This window comes from Protopterus annectens, chromosome 8.part0, assembly GCF_019279795.1.
Source record: "Protopterus annectens isolate FY-2018-M chromosome 8.part0, PAN1.0, whole genome shotgun sequence".
In the NCBI taxonomy this organism is placed as follows: Eukaryota; Metazoa; Chordata; order Ceratodontiformes; family Protopteridae; genus Protopterus; species Protopterus annectens.
In genome coordinates, this window is record NC_056741.1 from 703,407,778 (window position 1) to 703,420,058 (window position 12,281).

At 43.8% G+C, this 12,281-nt stretch overlaps 1 protein-coding gene across 1 annotated transcript in view; it reads right to left on the minus strand.

Moving 5' to 3' along the window:
- KHDC4 (KH domain containing 4, pre-mRNA splicing factor) overlaps positions 1-12,281 on the minus strand; it is a gene marked incomplete in the record, with an annotated part of 2,214,276 nt that overhangs the window by 1,265,029 nt on the left and 936,966 nt on the right. Inside the window, 1 exon segment of the mRNA XM_044080154.1 lies at positions 4,022-4,179. Within this exon segment, the coding sequence (XP_043936089.1) occupies positions 4,022-4,179 (158 nt within the window).

Sequence of the window (12,281 nt, forward strand, 5' to 3'; positions counted from 1 at the left end):
AATCACAGCCCGAACTGTAGTTTAGCGCTTTCGTCCTTTAATTGTTATAAAGAACTTCCTCAGAACTATTTACAAATGTGCAAGACTTGTGCTTAAATACTTTTTATACATGTAAAATACTGCAGATAGACTCATGCACAAAAATATATGAAACCTTCAAAAGAGTGAGCTTCATGTACAGTGAAGCACTATGTCAGCTGTGGGCGCCAAGAAAGTCAAGTGAATGGCTGTGATGTAGCACTAAAATCATGAGAAACCTGGAGAGATTGACACCAGCAGCCCCATCCACAGACTCTGAAGAGACACTAATAGATGCAGGCAATGCTGAGTTTCTACATATTTGTATTTCTATGGAAGACACCCCCAGCCTTTTACAGGAGTGATGGATTCACAAAATTGTCCATATTCTCTACCTGCACAGGCTTTCACCTCCAAAATCTTACCCATGTTTTTTGGGTACTTAGACTCCAACTGCGTGCATTTAAGATGCTTCTCCTTCATATTCAGGACCCACGGCCACCTTCCCAAAGCTAAAGTTTTTAGTGCTCCAAGAAGGTGCAAAGGAATATGAGCACTATGCAAGAGTTTTACAACTGTAAAAGCACACATCTTATAATCTGATCCTTTATGCCAATGGCAGAAAAGAATGAAAGAAAATACTCCAGTGGAATTTCTAAGCCAAAGACACATTTATAACTTCTCCCAGAGAATTCAGCATCAGGACAATCCCCACTCCACAGTTCTAATTGGACAATCATAATGCAATGTAAAAAGCAACCATAAGGACTAAATAATCCAAAAGTAAATGCATACCACACCCACTGGAGATCTCCAAGTACTGTACCCCATGAGCAGATCTCAAAAGCAGTTTTGTAAGAATTTACCTTTACAGTAGTAATGTGATATCACAGTGGTTCAGATCCCCTAACATACCTCCACAAATTTACCTGGGATGTCTTCCCTAACTAGTACCCGAGGAATATCTTTTGGACACAGATAATTCGTAGTTCACCTTTCTTTGTGGATTCCTCAATCTTAAGACCCTCTGACTCAATACCATCCTCCAGAGGTGTCTTCGTATAAGGTATCAGAGATGGAATTAGATGTACCGCAGGTTCTGAAACCTCATCAGGTACACTAGAAAAAGAAAGCTGAACAACTCCCTGGCCTAGGTCTTTTAAAGTCTTTTCTTAAGTGGGAGAGGTGTGCCTGGGGAAGCGGAAATCCACCATCTTTGAGTCGGCCAAACATTTCATAGGTTCATAAGTGTGTACTAGGCTAATGGCTCTGGAGCCTTTACAAGCCTAGCCCAAAAAAATTGCCTAGGCACCGTGCCACCCGTTGTTATTCCACAGTGCCCCTACCCAGCAGGGCAACTGGAGTGAACTTTCTGATACCCATCCACTAGTCAAGATTTCTCTTGAAGAGGGTCAGTGAGGTGTTCTGCCTGACATGAATGGGAAGCTTTTTCCAGAGTATGGACAAGTGTTTGGGTGATGAATCTGTCCCTCCAGCACTTTCTGTTAATTGTGGTAATGAGGTTGTTATCTCGCGGGGGATTGGGATTTCTTTAGCTGTAGCATTTCAAGTAGGGCTGGGTCAGACATGGCTTTGTAAATCAAGCAGAGATGTCCTCTAAGTAGACGATAAGAGACTTAGAACTGCTGAAGTTTCTTGAGTCTGTCCATGTAGGACATATGTTTAAGGCCTAGGATCCTTTTTGTGAGGTACTTTTCTTGCCTCTCCAGCTGTTGTAGGTGTCTGGACAGGTACATGCCAAATGGGGCGTTATATTCGATGACTGGTCTAATGAGAGGAATGATGACCTCTTTCTTCCTGGGTGTGAAACCTTTGGTTATAAGATGTGCCACACAGAAGGACTTTAAGACCACAGGGGCAATGTGCTGGTCTAAGCTGAGGTGGCTGTCGACCTGGGTGCCCAGATCTCTTACGGCCCTTTAAGTGTGCTCCCATCAACGTGGTAGTCGGAACAGAGTTTTTTCCAAAGGGGATGATGCATTTTTGGCAATAAGCTTCAGGCCATGGTTCCGACACCAGTCACTGTTCTCAGAGAGGCCCTTTTGTAGGATGTCTGTATCATTTGTGGAGTTGATAATGACTCCTAGCTTGCAGTCACCAGCAAACTTGGTCAGCCAGAGTCCTTCTGTGCTGGCCTGGACTTCTGAGAAGTAGATGCCAAATAGGAAAGGGCCCAGGACCGAGCCCTATGGGACTCCACTCGTAACTAGTCAACCGTCCAACTTGGAATCCACAACTTTCACTCTGTAGGTCCCATCTATGAGCCAGTTTGCAACCCACCTAGTGATGAAAGGATTGATTCCTAGTTTGGTGAGTTTATCAATGATATCAGAGTGGGAAATGGTATCAAAGGCCTTGGCCAGGTCGAGGTAGGCTGCATGCACTTGCTTACCCTGATCAACAGCCTTGGTGACTGCCTCGAAAAAGTAAACCAGGTTCAGCAGGCAGGATCTCCCCTGACAAAGCCAAATTGTGTGGGGTCAAGAGTTTGGAGATTGCCTATATATTTTAAGCAGGTACATGATGATCTGCTCCATAGCTTTGCATAACAGACTCGTCAGGCTAAAGGGATGATAGTTCCCAGGGTCTGCAGTTGCTCCTCCTTTATGGAGCGAGATAACTGTAGCAGTGCGCCATTAGTTAGAGACATAGCCTGAGATTAGGCTGTAACTGGACAGAGCACGCAGATGGGGTGCCAGTTCATTATGGAGCTCATGCAGGAGGCAGCCAGGGATATTATCAGGTCCCATGGACTCTGTGTTCTTGGCTTTGGACAATGCAGCTTTTACCTAGGCCGCAGAAATGGTGGGTACCAGGCCTCCTTCTGGTATTGTGATAGGGCCCTGGGGAGAGGGGGGGGGGGAGTTGGCACTGAATCTGGTGGCCAGTATGCTGGCTATATCTGTTGATTCAGTATAGGAGGTGCCATTGTGCAATAACTCGGAACAAATCTGGGTACAGACTTGGAGGTTTTTGATACAGCTATAGAAAGCTTTGCAGTAGTTTTTGGTGTAGACCACAATTCTGCCTTCACAGCTGGCTTTAGAGGATTTTATACGAGATCTTAGCTTTTTCTTGAGACTTAAGGGAGGTTTTCCAGTCTTGTGACTTCATTTTTTTCTGCAACAATTTCTTGCTTCTGTTGTAGGGTCTGATGGCTGGGGACTACCAGATTGGCTTCCTTTTTTTGGAGGAGAGCATCTTGGTTCTCTTTCAGATGATGGGTCTCCTGAAAGAGAACAAACAGGATTGCAATGTATTGGATGCAGAAGATTAGCAAATTAAACATGCCTGGTGGTAGTACTTTGTTCCTAAGCAGAATAGACACTGGGTATGCAAGTCTTTGTACAGGATATGTCTACTGCAACTTGCCCCTCACAGCTGACATCTGATACTGGCCAAGGCTACGGCAAAACACTTTAGAAAGTTAAAGGAAGTTTCTCTAATAGGACACTTTTCTATTTACTTGAAGCAATGGTAACAAATACCAAATGACCGTCAGTCTGATGGATACGTGACTTGCACTTAGGCTGCTGGTGAAATACAGGAATTATGCTCATATGACCTCCTATATATCCCTACGCTTATGAGAGGAGGTCACACCCCAGGACATATGATCCTGGAAAGGTAAAGCTTTTGTATACCAGCTGGATAACCCATTAATTAGGAAAACTGCAACAGTGATTTCAGTCAAGACATCTGCTCTGCGCAGCAAAAAGTATTTAAGATGGCAGTGAAGTGTCACCTCATTACACTTTTCTACAAACATCTGCAGCATGGGAAGGGCAGCCCTCTACTGCAACGTAAGTTTGGCTCAGTGGTCAAATGGCTGCCTGTGGAAAAATCCCAAACACAATGGAAAATATAGCAGCAGTCCTTGTAATAAACATCCATGGATTCCCACACACTTCTACTTCACAGCAATGACTAATTTTATTACTGAAAACACGTTTTCAAAAATAAAAATACTGAGAAAACATACCCCCGACTGAAAGGGTTTAGGTCCTGATGGTGTGGGCTGGGTAACTGGTGCTGGCTGATGGTACACTGTTACTGTGGCTCCATTAAATGTGGGACTTGAACCTGTGGCAGCTTTTACGACACCATTTGTAATTATTTCTTTAATCCGGTTAACAGCTCCTAGAATAGGATTCAAAAAACATTCACAGCTTAACTCAAAACTGTTTAAAGGACCACTACGAGTAAATAATTAAAAGATATATTCTTTAACTTTTCCTAAAGTTTGGATCATTGCAAACCTGTATGTATCAGACAGAAGTAGTCACTATTCATTTTATTCTGTTTGTACCCCTGACTGCCCTCCTGGGGGCAGACATCCTGATGAGTTAGTTTTGTTCTAAAGAAAAATCCTCCTCATAATACTCTACAAGTCCACTGTGTCTTGAGATTACAGTGCCCATAGCTGGACTGTCACATTTCAGTTCCATTCACTTAGAATGGAAGAACAGAGAAGAATTAATATTTTTCAAAGGCCTCAGTAAAAGTATAATTCACTGTCATGCAGTGCCCCTTACAAATGTGTTTGCTGCTGATGTTTCACACACTGAAAAAAGCTTCCAGAACTAGTAGCTTTTTGGTGAGATAACAGCCTTTTTTAGGCATTTAACTTTCATCCGCTTCAGTTCCTTCTAAATTACTCCTCCCATATTCCAATCTCCTGCTAGCAAGAGTATCACATTTCGCGCTCTGCAAGGATCAGCTATTTATTCAGCTTTGCATGACAATACATAAACAGATTTGCTTGCAGTCTGCCTGGTGTGTCATTAAAAGTGTTCCCTCATCTCCCTCCATACTCCTATCATCTGAATAGCACTTTTATAGTAACTCATGCTACAAAACTGCTTTTAGCAATCCTTGATATAAAGGTGTTGAAGTATTCCTCTTAACATGCCTGTAACATACACAGATTGCAATTCATCTCGGCCACTGACAGATTGGGCACTGTCTGCAAATACTCTACTCATAGGTAGGTACTAGGCTATTGGCCCTAAGGCCTATACAAGCCTAGCCAAAAAGGTACCCTGGCATTCGTCACCCAAGAAAATAATTTTCCTGTGCCCCTGTCAAGCACAGCCACAGAAGTGATCCCCGGGTTGTATTTCCTATTACCCATCCAATCATCAACATTTTTCTTGAAGAGTGCTAATGAGGAGCTCTTTTGACATATATAGGTAGTCTGTTCCAGAGTATGGGAAGTCTCAGACAGGAATCTATCCCTCCCAGCATGTTCTGTTTATTGTGGTGACAAGGTTTAGGTCCCTAGAGTGTGTAGCTCGGAGGGATTGGGATTTCTTTAAGTGGAGCATGTCCAACAGCTCTGGGTTTGACATAGCTTTGTATGTTAGGCAGAGATCGCCTCTGAGTAGGCGATATGCGACTTGAGTAAAGCTTGAGTTTTTTGAGACAGTCTGCGTAGGGCATCTGATGCCAGTAATCCTCTTTGTGAGGTATTTCTGCGGCCTTTCCAGTTGTTGTAGATGTCTTGTGAGGTACATACCAAACGGGGCGTTGTACTCTATAATGGGTCTAATGAGTGATGAGTACAGGGGAACAATGACCTCTTTTTCTGGATGAGAAACCTTTTGTGATGAAGTGTGCCACATAGGATTTCCTGACCACTGTGGCGATGTGATTATCAAAGGAGAGACTACTGTCCACCTGTGTCCCAAGGTCTCATCACACTTTCGGTGTTAAGTAGACTACCGCCTATGTGGTAGTTCATGGGTACAGAGTTTTTACCAAAGGGGATGACCATGTACATTTTGGCATCGAGTTTGAGACCATGGCTTTGACACCAGGCATCTGTCTTCAGTGAGGCCCTTTTGTAGGATGTCCACATTGTTAGGAGTTTTGATTATGGCTCCTAGTTTGCAGTCATCTGCGAACTTCGTTAGCCAAAGACCTTCTGTGTTAGCCTGTATTTCAGAGAAGTAGATATCAAACAGGAGGGGACCCAGGACTGAACCCCGTGGTATTCCACTTGTCACTGCTCTAAAATCTGATTTGGAGTCTGCTACTTTCACAGTGTGGGTTCTGTCAGTAAAACAGTTGGCAACCCATCTTGTGACATAGGGATTTATTCCTAGTTTAGTGAGTTTATCTATAAATTCCAGAGTGGGGGATGGTGTTGAACACCTTGGCGAGATCTAGATAGGCTGTGTGAACCACCTTACCCTGATCTATGGCTCTAGTGACTGCTTCAAAGAAGTCTATCAGGTTTAGGAGACATGATCTGCCTTTTACAAACCCGAACTGTGTGGGGTCCAGAGTTTGGAGATCTCCAATGTCTATTTCTAAGTTCCATGATGATACGTTCCATGGCCTTGCAGACCAAGCTTGTCAGGCTAATGGGGCGGTAGTTCCCGGGGTCTATCATGGCTCCCCCCTTTGTTGAGTGGGATAACCGTCATGGTGTGCCATTCAATGGGCACAAAGCCTGAGGTGAGGCTATGACTATGGTACTTAGGTGGGGTGCCAATTCATTCTGTAGTTCGTGTAGGAGGCAGCCTGGGATGTTGTCAGGTCCCATGGATGCTCTGTTCTTGGCTTTGGAGAGTGCGGTTTTTACCTGTGCAGCCGTGATTACAGGAACTTTGCATTCTTCCGGTATAGAGATGGGCCCTATAGAGGGGTGAGAGGGGATAAAGTTAGCAGTGAACCTGTCAGGATGTTGGCAATATCAGTTGGTTCTGTATATTTACTGTCATTGTGCTGTAACTCAGAGCAGAACTGAGTGTTGTCACGGAGATTCTTGACATAGCTATAGAAGGCTTTGTGGTTGTCTTTAGAATCAGTGGTGATTTTGTTTTCATAACTAGCTTTGGAGGATTTTATGAAGGATCTCAGCTTCTTACTGAGGCTGACCAGGGAGTTCCTCCAATCATGGGATTTTACTCTTTCTTGCAACAGTTTCTTTCTTCTGTTGTAGAGTTTGTTTATGGCAGAAGACCACCAGATTGGCTTCCTTTTTTTGGAAGACAGCATCTTGGTTCTGTTATGGATAGCACGATCCATGCACTCATGTAAGTGCTTAAAGTGCATTTGTGTAGGATTCAGGAGTCGTACCTCTATTGTCGATCTGCATGGGTGTCGTGAAGTCTGCCACTTCTGTCTTAAGAAGCGTGAAGTTGGCTTTGGAGAAATTTTTTACGGTTGTTTTCCTAATGGAGGGTGGAAGAGGGATGTGGATGTCTAGGGTGATTAGCTTGTGTCGGATCTGACCAATGAGGAATTGACCTCTGGTGTGGAACACCGGTCGCCCATGTTGGTGATGACCAGGTCTAGGACATTGCTGCCCCTGGTAGGGGTGTGGATAAGTTGATCCAAGGCGTTGGAATTGATGAATTCCAGAAAACGTTGAGCAAAAGAGTTGGTACAGAGTAGTTTTCCCAGTTAAATGTGGGGTAGTTGAAATCACCCATTATTAGGGTGTTGGGTTGTACCCTAACATTTTGCAGTGTCTGAAGAAAAGAGGAGTGGGAATCCTGGGGCATGGTGGGGACATTGCGGTCTTGCCCAGAGTTAGTTGAACTTTGATAATCTCGGATGCATTATGCCGAACAACTAGCTTGGAGGTGTGGATATCCTTAAAATGGATACACCTCCACCTTTAGTGCTTCGGTCCAGGGGGTTAGGTGGCCGAAAGGTGTGGTATGAATTATAGCCTGGTAATGCAGGGGTGCTCTCTGGAGCTTTGAACCAGGTCTCTGTCACTGCACAGATGTCGATGTTCTCCATTTTAAGGAGTGCCTCGAGTGAGTGCATTATGAGGTTTAGACTTCTAGCAGAGAACCACTACCCTCAGATTTTGCTTGCTTGTACCTGTTAGGTGAATTTGTCATTTGTACCTTGCCTAAAATAGGCACTATAGGGGTAGCAAGAGCCTTTGCCAGTACCCGGAATCCCAAGGGCGACAGGTGCAGGCCATCTCTGGCAAAGCATTGTGGTCTGTCGATCATGTCATCCCAGGCAGACAGATACTGGATTCCCTTAGAATGACACCAGAAGCTTAGCCAATTGTTTAAGTCAATCAGTCGCCTCACAGTAAGACGCTGTCCGGTACGATTCTCAGCTAGAGTGTCATCTGCGTGGAGACATGCGTGAATGGGCGTACCTTTGTTGAAGGTGGTGCGTCAGGGCTGGTAACTCGGCACGTAAAAATCAACTACCAATCATTAGCAGACCGGAGTTCCACTGTGGCAACCCCTAACCGGGAAAAGCCGAAAGACACAAACTGTGGTATCATTCTGGGTGATGGCAGGATGCTACTCGGGTCTAGGGTCATACCTGCCTGGGCTACAAGATCGGAGAGTTCCTCCATGTCTCTCCATGTAGTCCAGGGAGGTCTCAGGTCATTCACACCAACATGGACAATGACAGTGTCATATTTGTACTTGTTGTGGAGTGACCTGAGTGTGTGCGTTATGTGGCGGATCCTGGCACCAGACAGGCAGCTGACAGTAACTTTCTCCTTGTTTAGCCTGGTGAGTGGAACATCAGTGTGGCCAACTATAGAGTCACCTATGACTAGAGTGTTGGGTACATTATTGCCTTATGGGATGTAGCTGAGTGGCACACTGAGTATGTGGGCTCTGTCATTTGGGTTGTGTTGGGGGGTGGAGGTTGCTTGCATTTCTGCTTTGGAGGTCTCGATTGTTTGGGCAGATTTTTATTGAGAGCCTCCACGAATGTAGGCATGTGTTTTGTGCTTCTGTGTGTGTTTTGGTGGTGTAGATTTTGAGGGACTATGTGATGAGTGTGGTGCGGTGTAACTGTTTACCTAATCTTGACTGTCTGGTCCAGTCTTCGGTGAAGAGAGCTTTGCTTCCAGTTTGGCTATATAAGTACATCTCTCACAGGTCGTAGTGTTGGGTGGTAGGAGGGGAGGGTTGTCTGTGTACAGGAGGCAATTGCTGCATTGCCCTAAGATGCCCAGATTCATCAGGTAGACAGGAGAAAACACCAGGAGCTGACCATAAGACATGCCTGGATAGGTGCTTATTACTAAAAACTGTTTTCCTCTAGACAAGTGAGGAAAGTTGAGTGCTGTAGTAATTTGTAGCTTATTTAGTGCTTACGAGTTCTGAACAAGTACTGAACTCAAAGAAACAGATTTGAGTGTTACAACTAAAAAGCTGGCTAGTTGCAAGGGAAAATTTGAAGAACAGACTTTATGGCGCCAGGAATAGTTTAACCCTAGTTAAGTGTGGGGGGGGGGGGGGCGCTCAGGGGCTTACAAACAGTCCTGGATACAGCAAATCTGTATCTGGACTACACTTTACAGAAAAGGGGGGAAGCAAGCTTAGAATTTTTTTTTCCAGTACAGTGGAAAAAGAGAAAGCTGGAACAGACGTTAATTCAAGTTTAAAAATCTGAGTGGGTTGGCCTTCACAAATGTTCTCTATTAGACTGAATGAACCAATGACACTAGACTAGGAGGAGTGTCGCAGATCAAATGTACAGTATGGGCGGTCAACTGCAAAGCCACCAAGTAAAAGAACACCACAACACTAGGGAGGGTAGGTAGGAAACTATTACAGTTCCTAGCTGCAGCCACTAAATGAACGTTTTAAACAGATCAAGGAGCAAGCAGACTCTAGAGAATGCTTTTAACTGCAAACAGACTATGCAAACAGACTACAGCACAGAAATCTCAAAAAAATCAAAAATGCACAGAAAGACAGAAAAAATAACTCAATATGAAAAAGCAGTTTACAGCAGATAACCGTCTTTTTTTAGGCATTTAACTTTCATCAGCTTCACTTCCTTCTGTTACTTCTCCCATATTCCAACCTCCTGCTAGCAAGAGTATCACATTTCCCGCCCTGCTGGGAAAGGATATTCGTACTTCCTTACACAGAATTTTAGTCTTCTGCCTTGTTATCCCTAACGCATACCACTGATGTCTCCTTATATTTTTGCAGGTACTACTGCTACTGTCTGCAAATATTGATTGGTGTTTTTTTTTTTTTGTAATTCAACTTAAAATATTATTTCCTTTATGCTTTGCACTGCCTACTCTCTCTTTTGTGAACAGTGTGCATACTGTTCTTGCTCACTCTCAATATTGTTATTCATTGCAAGCTGCCAGTACAAGTTTCACTATTCACTGATACTTGAAATTTCACACATTTCCTCAAGAAGCTAGATAAACCAGACTACCTCCAACAATATGTTTCATACTACAGTTATTTTTTATGTACCTGTGACTGCTGCAATTCTACAAACACATGAATATACGTCTTACAGCTGGGATCAAGCTTGAAAGGCCATTTAGCCATGGAACATCAAAGAAACAAATGTGATGCCAGCACATAGGATTATACATAAACAACTCGTATGTACCACAGGGATTGGCTAGGGCTTCAGAAAAAAAGAAAAGGGTGCAAAGGTGAAACTTTGGGTGTTAAATAGCTGCACTGCAACATCAAAGTACAGGCAAGCCAGCTAATGTACCAACTGCCTACGGCACAAACACTGCCTAAAGACAAAATTATAAGAAAGTCTACAAAGTTAGAAGCAACACCAATCATGTAGATAAGACACCTTTTAGTTATCTTAACATCTACAAGTGCATAACTTGGGAAGCCAGATGAATAACAATGGCTCTGGCTTTCAGTACAGCAAAGGGCAAACATAGATAACAGGAATCACGCTGAGAGATGATTCCATTATGAAGACATTACCACTCCTCAGTGTAACTTCAACTCACTGTTCAGCACCAGAAGATGAAGGAGGTGTGATGCATATGCATGGGATCCCCAAGTCACATACAGTGCCTTATTTTCACATGGACCCTTAATAGCATCAGATGAGACTAGAAAAGTATCACAGAGGAAACCAGTTATATAAACTGAAGATGCTCATTAATATTCACGTAGCGTTGTCGCCTCACACCAAGACGCTGTCCGGTTTGATTCTCAGCTAGAGCGTCTTCTGCATGGAGACATGCGTGAATGGGCGTACCTTCGTTGAAGGTTGTGCGTCAGGGCTGGTAACTCGGCACGTAAAAATCAAACTACCAATCATTAGCAGACCGGAGTTCCGCTGTGTCGACCCCTAACCGGGAAAAGCCGAAAGACACAAACAAACTTGTGTCTCAAAACTGCTGCATCTAAATATGGACTAGGCACCAGATAGTAGCTCAAAAAATTTACATCAATATTTGTGCAGTCTATAACTCCAATGTACCATCTATCTACTCGTTTCCTTACATACTTACCATACAGACTGCCTTTGCAAGGCTATTTTACATTTGTTAACCGGGATAGTCCACTGGACAAATGTCCATTTTCAGTGGAGTCCTGGGGAGAAAAGCTCCGTAATAGGAAAAACATGCAATGTATAAACAAAAGTAGCAGAGAAAAATTCCAAGCAAGTTAAGTACAGACATAATATTTACATTCAAGTTAAAAAACAGACATAATAGCCAACTTGATGAAACAAACAAGTATTACAGCAAAACTAGAGTCTCATGCCTATGAGAAAAGTACAGTTGTGTACACTTAACATAAATGTAGATGTCAGAGTGTATTCACTGTTGCAGTCATCACATTTGGGTCATCTGCCTGCAGGTAGCCCTCAGCCGGCCTGAATACCAGTGTCTTGAGATTTCTGCGTCGGATGCTGTCGCTTCTTCCATGACATCTGGGGTATAAAACATGCAGCAGACGCCATTACATCAGTTTTTCTTGCCCCAGATGTCAGGTCCCCCAAAATATGAAGCAATTATATGGTGTGGAACACCCCCAGCAAAAAGCAAACACACATAGTACAAGATATGCCAAACCAAAAATGATAGTTGAAAGCAAAGACAATCAGGGGACTGGAAGGAGGGTAACCAGGACTGCAACAGTGAATACACTCGAACATCTACATTTATGGTAAGTGTACACAACTGTACTATGTTCTTAGTGTTTCACTGTTGCAGTCATTACATTTGGGTTGATTCCCAAAGCTAAGGAAGGGTGGAGGTACATTAAGAAGCATTAGGCCTGGCAATCAGGCCCTTGTAAGACTGTTGTGGCAAATCCAGCTCTTAGAAAAGATAGGCAAGTGGCAATGCTTGGTGAAAGTGTGTACCGAGCTCTGGGTTGCAGCTTCCAGGATGTCGTGGGTAGGGACTCCTCTGAGAAATGCAGTGGAGGTATATGTAGCCCTAATGGAATGTGTTCTTATCCCCTGTGGGGTAGGTTTTTCATGGCGCTTGTAGCAGAAACGGA